The sequence below is a fragment of the Excalfactoria chinensis genome, chromosome 10 (assembly GCF_039878825.1).
Source record: "Excalfactoria chinensis isolate bCotChi1 chromosome 10, bCotChi1.hap2, whole genome shotgun sequence".
Classification (NCBI taxonomy): domain Eukaryota; kingdom Metazoa; phylum Chordata; class Aves; order Galliformes; family Phasianidae; genus Excalfactoria; species Excalfactoria chinensis.
In genome coordinates this window covers 11,951,651-11,963,853 of record NC_092834.1, presented here as the reverse complement: position 1 = coordinate 11,963,853, position 12,203 = coordinate 11,951,651, and the positions used below count along the sequence as shown (strand labels likewise).

The following is a 12,203-nucleotide window of genomic DNA, read 5'->3' as shown; positions in this document are numbered from 1 at the left end:
GGCCTTCTGTGCCATGTGCCAACTGCCGATGGAGGGGTACCGTGAAATAAATGGCAGGTGTTCAGCACAGCTGGATGGACATCGCCATCCCGGCTAAGGGAGGATAAAGCCTTACTTGGTGCACTTGTTGAACAGTTGTGGCCCAGGCTCAGGACTCCACCCGTGACGCTGCCCAGCCGTGTTGGGAAGCAGGAGGGGCGGCTCGGGGCGTTTCCCCCCGCTGTGACCGCCCGCCCGTCCCCTGGCTGCGCGCTGCTGTGCTCTCCTCCGCGCCGCACCTGTGAGAGGGAGCCCCGCCCCGAGGAGGGCCCTGCGCCCGGGCTGTGCCCACCTGCCGGGTCCGGCAGCGCCGCGAGAACGTGGAGCTGCCGCCCGGAGGTGAGGAGCGAGTCCGGAGCGCGTGTCTTGTAGGGCGTTACGCGGGGAAACCGTAAAACATCAGCGCAGCCGAGCGGTGACTCGCGGGGTGTTGTTACCTGCGCGAAGCGTCGCTCGGGTGACTGCGGCGATCGCGCCGAGAAAGCACCCGGAGAGCCCCGCGCGTCGCCCCGGCCCGGCCGGTCAGTGCGGAGCCGCCCGGCCCCCGCTCAGCCGACGGCCCCGACGGCCGCTCTTGGCGCCCCCCACAGCCCGCGGCCGCCGGCGGGGCAGGCGCGTGCGGCCGGCGCGAGCCCGTCCCGCCGCCTGAAGCGGCGCGTGCCGGCGGCGGGCTCTTTGTTCCCGCCGTTGGGGCCCGGGGCGGCGCGGGGTGCCGGGAGCGCCGGGAGCCGCTCGGGGCGCTGAGGGGGGGGAAGGAGCTGCGCGGGGCACGGCGGCGGGGCCGGGCGAGGAGGCGGGCTGCGGCCCGCGGGGGGCCTGCCCTGAGCGGCGCCGAGTCCCGCGGAGCCCCGGGCGGCGTTAGCGGCCGTCTGCTCGCCGCGGGCCGTCGCGGAGCCCTCCGGCTCCCAAAGTTTGCAAAGTCTGCCGGCTTTCGCCGCTGGGGCGGCGGCGGGTACGGCTGCGGCGGGCGGGGGCGGCGGCGGAGGAGGCGGGGGCGGAGGGGGCGGGGTGCGGGCCGGCGGCGGCAGCAGCATCAAAGAGCCCCGATTCCTGCCGCCCTGGGAGCCATGCGCCGCTGTCTGTAATGTCAGCAGAACAGGAGAAGGACCCCATCGCGCTGAAGAGATCCCGAGGTATTGTGCTGGGGAGGCGGGGGGGGGTCGCGGGCTGACCGGGGGTGGCTGGCGGGGCCTAACTCCCGCGAGGGGAGCCCGGAGGGAGCCCGTGGGGATGCCGGCCCCGAGCCGCTGCGCGCCGGGCCCCGAGCTGCCGGCCCTTCGTCACGGGGTCGCTCCCTGCGGCGGGGCCGGGCGGAATGGAGCCGCGCTAAGTTTGCTCGGTGCGGCCCGGCCCGGCCCCGCGGGTTCCCGCAGCCTCCGGGCCTGGAAATGCCGAAGTCGGGGTGGCGGAGCGCGCTGCCGGGCGCTGCGCGGTGATCGCTGTTGTGTTTTGCTGCCTGTGCCGCCCATTAGTATGCGGCGTGCATAGCGCTGGAGCAAGGGAATACGTCGGCGATGCCACATGTCCGAGTTGGTGTCGATGCGGAACCCGTAAATCGCACGGAGCGCCCCTCTGCCCCGCGTTTGGTTTTAGTTGGGGTTTTGTTCCCCCTCGCAGGGAAGGGAAACGTTTCTCCGCGGTGTTTTTTTTTCTTTCATTAGCAGTCCCGGTGCGTGGCTCTGGTGAGGTCTGAATGGGCATTGCTTGGAAATGTACGCTGTCTGCTCTGCCTCGAGCTGCGCATCTCAGGGCAGCAGCCATCGGTTTGCAGGGCAGTTTCTCTGTCCACACGGCTCTTAAAAGCAGAAGTGGGTTTCTGAGTGAAATAATAAGTCGGGTGCCCGAGTTGGTTGAAAACGATGGCTTAATGATAGGACCCGAAGTTTATCGCTTCTCTTTCCCTTTCCTGCTTCGCTCCTGGGATCCCATTGTTCTTAACGTTCTAAGCTTTTTGTGGGTGGCTGAGTGGCGAAAGGTGGGGATTCTGTTATCCATATTGTCATTGATTTACAGTTCACTTCTCTAAAACCGGTCCGGTAACAGCTGAATCACAGCCTCGAGAGTGAGAGAACGGAAACGTGCAGCTGCCTTACAAAGGGGACTGGGATTCATTAGGCTGCGCTCCGAGCTTTGGTTTTGCAAATACATAGGCATGCAGTTTCACACTCTGGAGGTGCCCACCGAGTTCTCTATGTCTACTGCTTCACATCTCACTTTGTGGGATTGGGCCCACAGTGTAGGCTCACTGGGTCTGCTTGAAGCCTGGCTCTCCAGCTTTTTGTCTGTAATAAAAAGTGTATTTGGCCATTTATAACTGCTGGGAGATGTTACTAGAGCACTGTAAAGAACACTGTGGCTCCCATGCTGTAAAATCCCAGACAGAGTTTAGTCAGAGAATAGGAAAACGCTCTGTGGAGTATTTGCAATATGTTAAGCACGGCATAAATTATACACAATCATAATATCCAACTGTGTAGACAGAACTGCAAGTTTCAGTTCTCTGCACTCGCATTGAAAGTGTCTGTGTGTGAAGCCAGAGAGGATGTGGGATTCACTCCCTGTGTGCTCTGGAATTGTAAATGGCCAAAATGCAATTTAGTTATAATACGTAACAGGGGAATAGGTATCAGATATGTATTTGTATCTCTAAGTCCATCTAAGTATAGGATGTTCCAGTCAGACACATTGAGGGGTGTTTTCTTTTGCTGCGAAACGAGTCACAGATGAAGTTTTTTTTTAAGGCCCTTTGTGCAAATATCACAAGGTTCCCAAATGCTCCGTGCGCCTCTTAAAGACGAGTCTGTGTGGGCAGGTACCAGGAGTGACTTTCCTGAAAGTTTATTTTGGCTGCATGAAAATGCCTCTCATTCACTCTTCTTCTGGAGGAATGCTCGGACTAACAGTCAGCTTCCTTTCATGTATAAATTAAATCATTATAAAATCCACAGGGAAAACATAAATTCGTAGGGCTAAATTAAATCACTGGCCTCACACAGTGAGAACTGCAAATACAAAAGCTTTGTATGTTCCAGATGTAGGACTCCGTTCTGCAAGCCCTTGCAAATGACGGACTTTCCCCACGTGAGTAATCCATGCAGTAATTGGTGGCTCTTATTATAGAATCCAGAGATTTACATGCTAACATTTTTGAAGAATGAGATCCGAGAGAGGAAGCTCGTATGTAATTTTACTAAGTTGCAAGTTCTCCATTGTAAATGGGCACTCTCCTGTGGTTCACTGCGTTCTGTTTGTAGCTGTAGTAAGTTCTGTGCTGCTGGTTGTTGAATTCAAAGAAATCGGAATATCTGTAACATGCTGCCATCAGCAAACGCTGTTTATGTATTAAGAATATAGAACCATCTGGAGAAGTGTATTTTTTGCAGTTGTTAGGAAGGGTGCTCACAGTACAGTCTCCCATAGAAGAGTTCTGGAGAAGAAGCTGATGGGAAGTGCAGAGACAGCTTTGAGCAAATAGTTTGTTGTGAAGGTGATGTATAGGGTTGGCATTTAAGTGGTGTTTGTCACCTTTATATAAAACTATATAGCGATCGTTTTGCATCCACATGTAATGTGGCTGCATACTATGCTAAGTGCATGCAGTCTTGTATATTCTAAATCAAGGCTTAATGGCATTTTTTTTCCCTCCAGCTTAATTCCCTGCTGCTCTGATGGTAGGTTGTACCGGGATACACTGTGCTCAAGTGTGAGTTTATTTTGAGAGCTGGATCATGACTTCATGCCATAGTCTCTGAAATTCAGACTCAATATTTGCCAGTAATGATAGGCGTTGATTGGAGAGGTCCAATTGCGTATATCTTATGAGTAATGAAATGTTTTGGGAGTTACATATACATAAAACAGAGATGAAATCTCTGCAGCGACAGCCAAAGCCAAAAGGAACTTATTAAAGCTCAACTCAAATGGGATTTTTATTTGAAGTAGGTCTGGTAATTTCCCTGAAACCTGTTAAGGCAAAGAAAAAAGTGTGTGTGTTGAGGGGAAAGGGGCAAAGGCTGAGTGCAGTTTTAAAAAGGAAATTGCTGGGAGTGAGAGCTTGTTGCGGTTCGTGGCTGTTGGCCTCCTTTGATCAGGAGTATTTGAAGCAACTGTTGCATGTTTTAGTTTGCATATGGTAGATCTAATTCTTTATGACACGGGAGATTTTGAGTTATGCTCCTGAACGGTCCTAAAGCTGGTTTAGCTGTGTGCTGGAAGTGCTGCTGTAACATTGAGCTGGTGTGATGTCACACGTGATGCTGCTCTGCATAATACTGCTGATAATTCTGTTGTTTTCAGGTTATCTCCAGTGCTACAGCTGAACACACGGGTTTCTCTTTATGCTTATATCTGGATGAAGTTTGACTTGTATTCGGAATTTGAGTTTTTAATAAGTAACAGTAATTTTTTTCAGCCTCTATTGCCTCCTTCTTATGGTTTTATACTGTTACTATTTTTCTAAAATAAACAAACTACTGCCTTAATGGGCCTGGGAAAAAATTAACATCTAGTTTCTTAATGTAATGCTGTTAAAACCTTAGGCTGGAGTGCTGTCATGTAACCTAGAAGTAACTTCCCTGCTTCGGCTCACGGTTGCATTTGTATTCCCAAATGGAGGTAAACTTTTTGAACCCCATGAAGGCAAAACTAGTGTGATAATAAGGAGTGTGCAAGAACCAAAGCTCTAAATAGAGTTTTAAAAATGAAAGCCTTAATTTGCACAACTTTGAGAGCGTGTTGCACTGGGGTAAGTGCTGAGTGAAGTACAGATATCTCTTTGTATTGATCAAATGAAGTGATCAATAAAATGAACAGTCTTTTACTTATTTATTTTGCCAGAGCAGCTGTGCTCAATTAATGAGATTTCTATGGAGTAAGACACTCACCTGCAGCTTCTCTCATTTCTTGGCAGCTTTGTTTTTATTTAATCAAGTCTTGCATTTAGAGAAATTCAGATCTGATAAAATGGAGATCTGTCCAAAGAATATGGCAGGTTTTCAGTGGATATTCACAGATGTGCTCCTCATTGCTTTTTTTTTTTCCTTCGTGGCATATTGTAATGGACTGTTGTGTGTCGTACGGTGAGTGTGATAAATGCCACATCTGTCCAAGTTAAATAGGAGGTGAATCTTCAGCATGGTTTTAAGCAGTTCTTCTAGAAGTTTTATGCTTTCTGCAGGTAAATACTTCAGTTGAAGCAGAGATGTTAAGAACCGAGGGAATGATAGGCATAAAATGAAAGGAAAGCTTTATTCAGACTGTAGTGAGCATGAATTGGACATTAGCAAGGTAATAAAGTTGAGTAGCTGTGTGTAATGGATGTTAACATTTCACACTGTGTGTTTGCTTCTTGAAGACTTGCATTAATTCTGATGCCATGCATTGTAAGTTCAGAATTGGTAACAGACGGCTCTTCTGTGATGAACGGGGACATACTTAAAATACAGTCTGTGAGTAAACTAATGCAGAATTGCACTGCTTGAAATTTTGTAGGTGGTGATGGTGGATTGGATGGGTTAGGAGGACCAGGAGTACAGCTTGGAAGCCCTGATAAGAAAAAGCGCAAAGCAAATACACAGGTAAATTCCCTTTGATTGTTAATAAGTAGCATACTCAGATGCTGTTAGATGAAATGACTGTTTTACTCTGTGCAGAATATTGGTCTGTTCTCACAAACTGCTTTTACATAAGAAATATATTGGTTGTACTGTGAAGCTGAAGTTTTAACTCCCTTCATTAAACTTTATCATACTAGTTATCCTCACTAAAGTTATTTTGGGTCTTTGTAGATTGCCAAAGCACTATAAGGGGAGAAGTACAGTGGGACTGTGGGACTTGCATTTTACCATATGGATTTGATTCTGAGACAGACTTTCTTTTAGTGACTCTATAGCCATTGGTAGCCATCTGTAGAGCATGAGTAATTGCAGTGAGACTACTTCTTTTCTTATTTTCATTCCTACGTGTGTAGATTTGTGGGCTAATAGATCAGTGCAGTTTGTTAATGCTTTGACCAAATTCCTGGTATATTCCCTGAGTGGTTTTTCAAGCAAAAACTATGAGGCAGGTTTATCTCTTTTGCAGTGAATCCTCGCAAACTGGCATTTCTATACAGTTTCTGTTTCTGAAAAAGGAAGCCAGAATACAAAACAGTGAAAGTAATTGGAGATCTGTAGAGCCGAATGTTCCTTTGTGTATTTATTCACCACTGAGTGAGAGTATCTGTTAATTTTTTACTGCTTGGCAGGAGTAATTGTATTTACGAAGGTCAAATGATCACTTTCTCTTAGGCTTATCCAGTATTAATTGATTCCAATCCATGGGGATTTGTCTTCTCATTTTTTGTTTCCTTTCAAAGTAGTCATGTTGAAACCAGCTCTAAGAAACAACCAATTAATTGCAGAGTTTCAGATCTCTCTACTCTTGGAGCTTTCTTGTTGCTCAGAAATTCCACTCTTTTCTTACCATGTTTGAGACGTGCAGGACAGGGCAGCAGAAATTTGGGGGGGTAAAAAAAACTTCAGCCTTAGTTTATTAATAGGAAGCCATCCTTTCTCTGAGGAGCTCAGGTGAAGATGCAGGAGCTTGATGTTCCCCACAGGCTAATCTAGGATGAGATTCATTTGTATAGCTACTCTGAGGACATTCTAGAAGCCTCTGGGCTCCACTGAAGACTTGATTATGCTTTCTAACCAGAAGTCCTTGTACTTTAATCTTACTGAGAATACTTAACAGGTTGTCCACAATCACTGAATGTTCTTAGGGACACCTCATTTTGGTACATAGAATAAGGAAAACTTCTGTGCGCAGACTCCTGTGTTACCTGTACTTTTCTTTAGGTTTCTAGTAGCATTACTTTTTTAGGTTTGTACGTTCTCACAGAAGTGGGGTGTGTTGAGAGATGTATTTCCAGTAAACTGAACTCAAAATGACGCTAAGGAAATACTCCAGATCTGCTCTTCAACGTGTCAAAAATGTTATGTGTGTGTATTTAAAGACACGTGGCTTTTTGTTTTGTTGCATTTATTAAGAAGAAAATGGAGGGGGGAAAAAGTCATGCGTTAAATAGCGTCTTCAGAAGCATGGTTGTGCAACTGCGCAATTTTTAAAACACTGAGATGACTATAAATCACTGTTATCTGGAGCTCAAACTCCTCTCTTCCTTTCACTGCAATTTCAGGTAGCTTGGTGAGTTATGGTGAGAGAACTTTATACAACAACTGAACTGTGATTTTTAGTGGTAATGCTGCTCATCCAGGACCTTGTGGTTGGTCTCTCTTGTGAAGACATGGTTAAACTAATAAATATGCTGTATTTAAAATGTTTTTAGGGATCTTCATTTCCTCCTCCATCTGAATATGCCCCACCGCCGAATCCAAGCTCTGACCACCTTGTAGCTGCAAATCCATTTGATGACAACTATAATACCGTGTCTTATAAACCACTTCCTTCAGGAAATCCTTATTTTAGTAATCCTGGTTATCCTGGCTTTGGAGGCTATAACACTTTCAGAATGCCACCTCACGTGCTACACAGAGTGTCCACACCATATGGTGGTTCCTATTCCCTCAGAAACCAACCACACTCTCTTCCTCAAAACCCTGTAGGGATGGGGTTTAGTCGACCCCACTCTTTCAGCTTTGGTCCACATGATAGCCCTGGTTTTGGGAATCAGCCACCTTATAGTGGAAGTCAGATAAATCAGAATGTCAGTATGCCTGGTCAACATTTCAGACCAAATCCTGGTGAGAACTTTGGCCATTCTGGACAGATACCTCATCCTGATGTGCCACCTAACTTTGGTCCTGGAAACAATTCCAATTTCCCAAATTCTCAGCTGGAGTCAAGCCACTCTTTTGTTCCTCCACCGAGCACTTACAACCAGACAAAATCATCAGCACAAAAACAAGACTTTAGTCAAGGTGCCAGCAAAGCATCCAGCCAGAACACTGCTGCTCTTCAGCATCATCACAGGACAGAGGACGTTGTGAATCAAGGTAACAGTGACCTAAAAAATGCTACTCGAAACAATGTGGTAAATCAGGATACTACCCATTCTAATAGTGCTGATAACACTAATACTGGCCATTCAAATGGAACTCAAAGTAAGTCCCGCCAGCCTCGAGGTACCACTGAAGGATGCAACTCTGAAAAGAGCAGCAAAACACCTCTTCATCCCAGTCGGCATGGTCACTCGTCCTCTGAACCCGTCTATCCGTGTGGAATTTGTACACACGAAGTTAATGATGACCAGGATGCCATCCTGTGTGAAGCCTCTTGTCAAAAATGGTTTCATCGAATCTGTACTGGTATGACCGAGTCAGCCTATGGCCTTCTTACAGCGGAAGCATCAGCAGTGTGGGGTTGTGATACGTGTATGGCTGACAAAGACGTCCAGCTAATGCGTACAAGAGAGACTGCAGGGCCACCTGCACTGAATACGGATGGCTAACAGTGTGAATTGGTGGTAGTGGCTGAGCTACTTACTATGAAGATTTGGGTGTGAATCAAGTACTTTGTGTTCTGAAGACAATCGATTGTGTTTGATTGCTATCATGTTATTTTCCCCTATCAGTTTTCATTCATGAAGTTCCATCTCAACTTTTGTGTTCTTAATTTTGTGTGCAAATGTTTTACAGGGTGGAATATTATTTTTTGTTTCTGACAACTGATCAGAAGTAGGATGTGCATTGGCAATTTTATTGAAGGTAAAAATAGGCCTTTAAGAATAGCCCCTAATTTGCTAGTATTAATGTGTTAACTAACACTAGCATTTACTATTGAGTTTTAATGGTACTGTACTTGCAAGTACTCATTGCTTTTTTTTCTTTCTTGTTGAATGTCCATTACTGATTCTCTTGCCATTTTAATTTGAATATCATGGAGATGACATGGAGGAGTTGTGCAGTACTAATAGTTTGTATTTTTTTAGAATAAATAAGAGGATTTTGTATCTGCTTTTTCTGATTTTTAACAAAAGCGTTAACACAATTCTAAAATCAGTGATTTCATTCTTAGTAACACAATGAAACCCATTAAATCTTATACTTTGATGCTTCCTTGAAAAGGCAATGATCTTTTGACTTTTCAGCAAACAATTGCTGAGGACTCTCACTAGGTCTTGCAGTATAGGAAGTGGTTACAAAATATACTTACATTGGAAGAAGCTTGGACATATCAAGTTGATGAAGTCTAGCGCTTTAAATCTAGAGAATACCAAAACTAAGGTTACACGTGTAACCTTTCTTTATTCATCTTAAGCAGGTATGTTAGGATACAGCCCCTGTGCGGTCACTTATCTCTTGCTCATCCTCTCCTAGCTTCCACCCTCAACTGTGAATGAATTTAAGTAAAATTCTGCCCATCTCTTAGAGCTTCCAGCTGGAGCCTGCTCGTTCATCCTGAGCTTATGCTGTCCACTCGGCAAGAAGAAAGGTGTGAGGTGATGGAGTGCATATAGCACAGGCTCTAAATTGCAAGATATTTTGGCCAGCGAATTAGTAACGCTGAATTCCCACCACTGCCTCAGCCAGTCTTGCAGTTTGAAGGGGAGGGAAATCTAGCGTGAAGACAAGGACAACTCTCAGATCTGTGAGCGTAGCTCACACCAGGAGCCAGCAAGCAGAAATTGAGCAAACTTGAGATCTTATGGTCAAGAATGAAGGGCACTGGAACTTAGTGTATGATTCTAAGAATTAACCTTTTATTATCATAGAATCATAGAATTACTCAGGTTGGAAAAGACCTTGAAGATCATCAAGTCCAACCGCAGCCTAACCAGTAGCCTATCTCTTAAAAAACAACCACAAAACAATACCACAACAACAAACCTCTGCTAAATCATATCCCTGAGTACCATTATAGGCAGTTTGACTTATTCTTGATCTCAAGAATACACCTTCCCCATTCTCTCTTTATTTTTTATTTTTTTATGGGGGAGCATCTAGCCTTGATCGCTTTGGCCTTAGCAGAGTGCTGAAGTTGCACATGCAATTGAAAATCAGTGTTTCTGTAGAGAAAAGTGTTGTTTTAACTTAATAAAAGATGGTACTGTAGTAATGGGTGGCTTGTGGTGCTCACCACTGTTCTGGAGACATAATTACTGATTGCTAAAAAACTAAATGGTATGTCAAACATTGCAGGTACTGGTCAGGTTCCTTAGTATGATAGGAGATGCTCAGCTCTGTGGCAATGAGTGATACAGAGTCCTATATAGAATACAGGCATATATATTAAAAGGTTATTTTTATGGTAAGCTTTGTTAATGAGTGAAAAGTAAGGCCTATCTGCTAGTTCACTGTTGTGTTTGATTTTAAATTAGCTCTAATGTTGTACTGTCCTGAGAGATACTCTGCAGATGTACATAACTGTCTTTCTTTTATTTTAATACTGAAAAATTTTATATACCCTTTTATTGGAAAAGTATAGTATTGCCCTTCCCTTTTATAGCGCCTCTCATCAGGAAAAAGGAGGCAATATCTCAAGTGTAAATTACATAGTCCTTATCTTAAGGACTTCCTTTATCAAGATGTAAAGAAAGTATAAGGCAGATCCAGGGCTTCTGTTTTCAGCGCTACTTGCTTTATTTCTGACAGAAACTTGTGTTGTTAGGGGTGTGATGTTTAAAACATGAACTGCAGACCAAGACAACAACTAAAAAAGCTGAACAAGCAAATCTTGCTGATACAGATTTGTTCCATTTCTACAGGAATTTACATTGTGAAGTTTGTAGTCCAGCCTTAGAGCAATGGAAATGAAATCAACATTTTGTTCAGTCACAGAAAGGTAAACAGAAGCTCCTTTAGTTATACTGTTATCCAAGCTGGTAGTTCAAAATAACCTTTCCACACCCCATTCCAATTAATGTTTCAGTGTTTTGGAGCACACACTATTTTAAATAGCTGTGTATTTCTTGATCACAGTCTATCCCTAGAGTCACAGTCTATCCCTAATCTCTTCTCTCAATCCTATTTCAAGTTAGGCGTTTTCTACGTTAGTTCCCAAGATATTAGAATTTAAATACAGTGTTCTTATGAACTTCTTCTGGAATATAACGTTGAAAGGCCTTAAGTAATATATTGGTGAAACTTAGTCTAAAAAATCATTTCACTTATTTTCTAAACTGGGTACCATGTTGGGTTTGTATCCCACTGAATTTACTGTGTGTATTAACCTGCAAATCCAAAGCATTAGTAAACACCAGTTTAAAAACATGAAATAACAAACAACAAAATCAAACTTGGTATCATTCTGATCATACAGATAGGACAGATTAGGATCTCAAAACCTCTTCTGGCCTATATGTTTAACCTACTGTTTTGCTCTTGGCATCCCTGGACTTTCTGCCTAGAGGTAGGATTATACTTTGTTTTTCTCTGCATGTATTGACTAGTAGTAGTTCAAGTATGCACAGGAAAAACAGCAATTGTGTTTTATTAGTAAGGTACTAGAGAAATGTCAGCTGGTTAGAGTTAGAAATTAGTTATAGAAGGGTGGGTGGGAGGGAGGGCTGGTTAGAATAGGTGAAGTTTTTTGTAATACTCTACATGAAACAGTTTGTATTGAACTATCATGTGATTCTTTTGTTATTAGTGATTTAGACTGTATTGATGTTGCATACCAAAATATTACAAAGATTTTGTAGATCTAACAAACCTTTATGTTTTTGTGGGAAAAGCCTGTGTCCTTTTTAAGTAGAATTGTAGAATCATCATGGAATGGCTTAGGTTGGAGGGGTCTTTAAAGATCATTTAGTTCCAACCCCCTGCCATGGGCAGGGTTGCCCTCACCAGATCAGGCTGCACAGTGCTCCATCCAACCTGGCCTTGAATGTATCTAGAGGTGGAACATTCCCAACTCCTTTGGGCAGCCCATTCCAGTGCCTCACCTTTCTGAGGAAAGAATTTCTTCCTAAATCTTGTCTCTTTTAGTTCAGAGCCATTCCCCCTTGTCCTATCACTATCAGAACATGTAAAAAGTCACTCTCCAGTGAGATCTAACCGAAAGGCCCCAGTGAGATCTACCCAGAGCCTTCCCCCAAGCTGAACAAGCCCAATTCCCTCAGCCTTTCTGCATAGGACCTGCATTCAGGCTCTGATCATCTTTGTGGCCTGCCTCTGGACCAACTCCAGCAGCTCTGCATCCCTCTTGTGCTTGGGGCCCTGGGT

At 44.7% G+C, this 12,203-nt stretch overlaps 1 protein-coding gene across 2 annotated transcripts; it reads left to right on the top strand.

Moving 5' to 3' along the window:
* Window positions 1-871: 871 nt before the first annotated feature.
* PYGO1 (pygopus family PHD finger 1) lies at window positions 872-11,521 on the top strand. Of its 2 annotated transcripts, XR_011904851.1 has the most exons (4): window positions 872-1,172; window positions 5,530-5,615; window positions 7,367-8,744; window positions 10,745-11,521. XR_011904851.1 is itself a non-coding variant. In XM_072345536.1 (3 exons), the coding sequence occupies exons 1-3, from the start codon at window positions 1,124-1,126 to the stop codon at window positions 8,486-8,488; spliced, it is 1,257 nt and encodes a 418-aa protein (XP_072201637.1). In that variant the 5' UTR covers window positions 872-1,123; the 3' UTR covers window positions 8,489-9,740. The 2 variants fall into 2 exon arrangements, 1 of the variants encoding a protein (XP_072201637.1); XM_072345536.1 differs by lacking the exon at window positions 10,745-11,521 and having other exon boundaries at window positions 7,367-9,740.
* The last annotated feature ends 682 nt before the right edge of the window (window positions 11,522-12,203 follow it).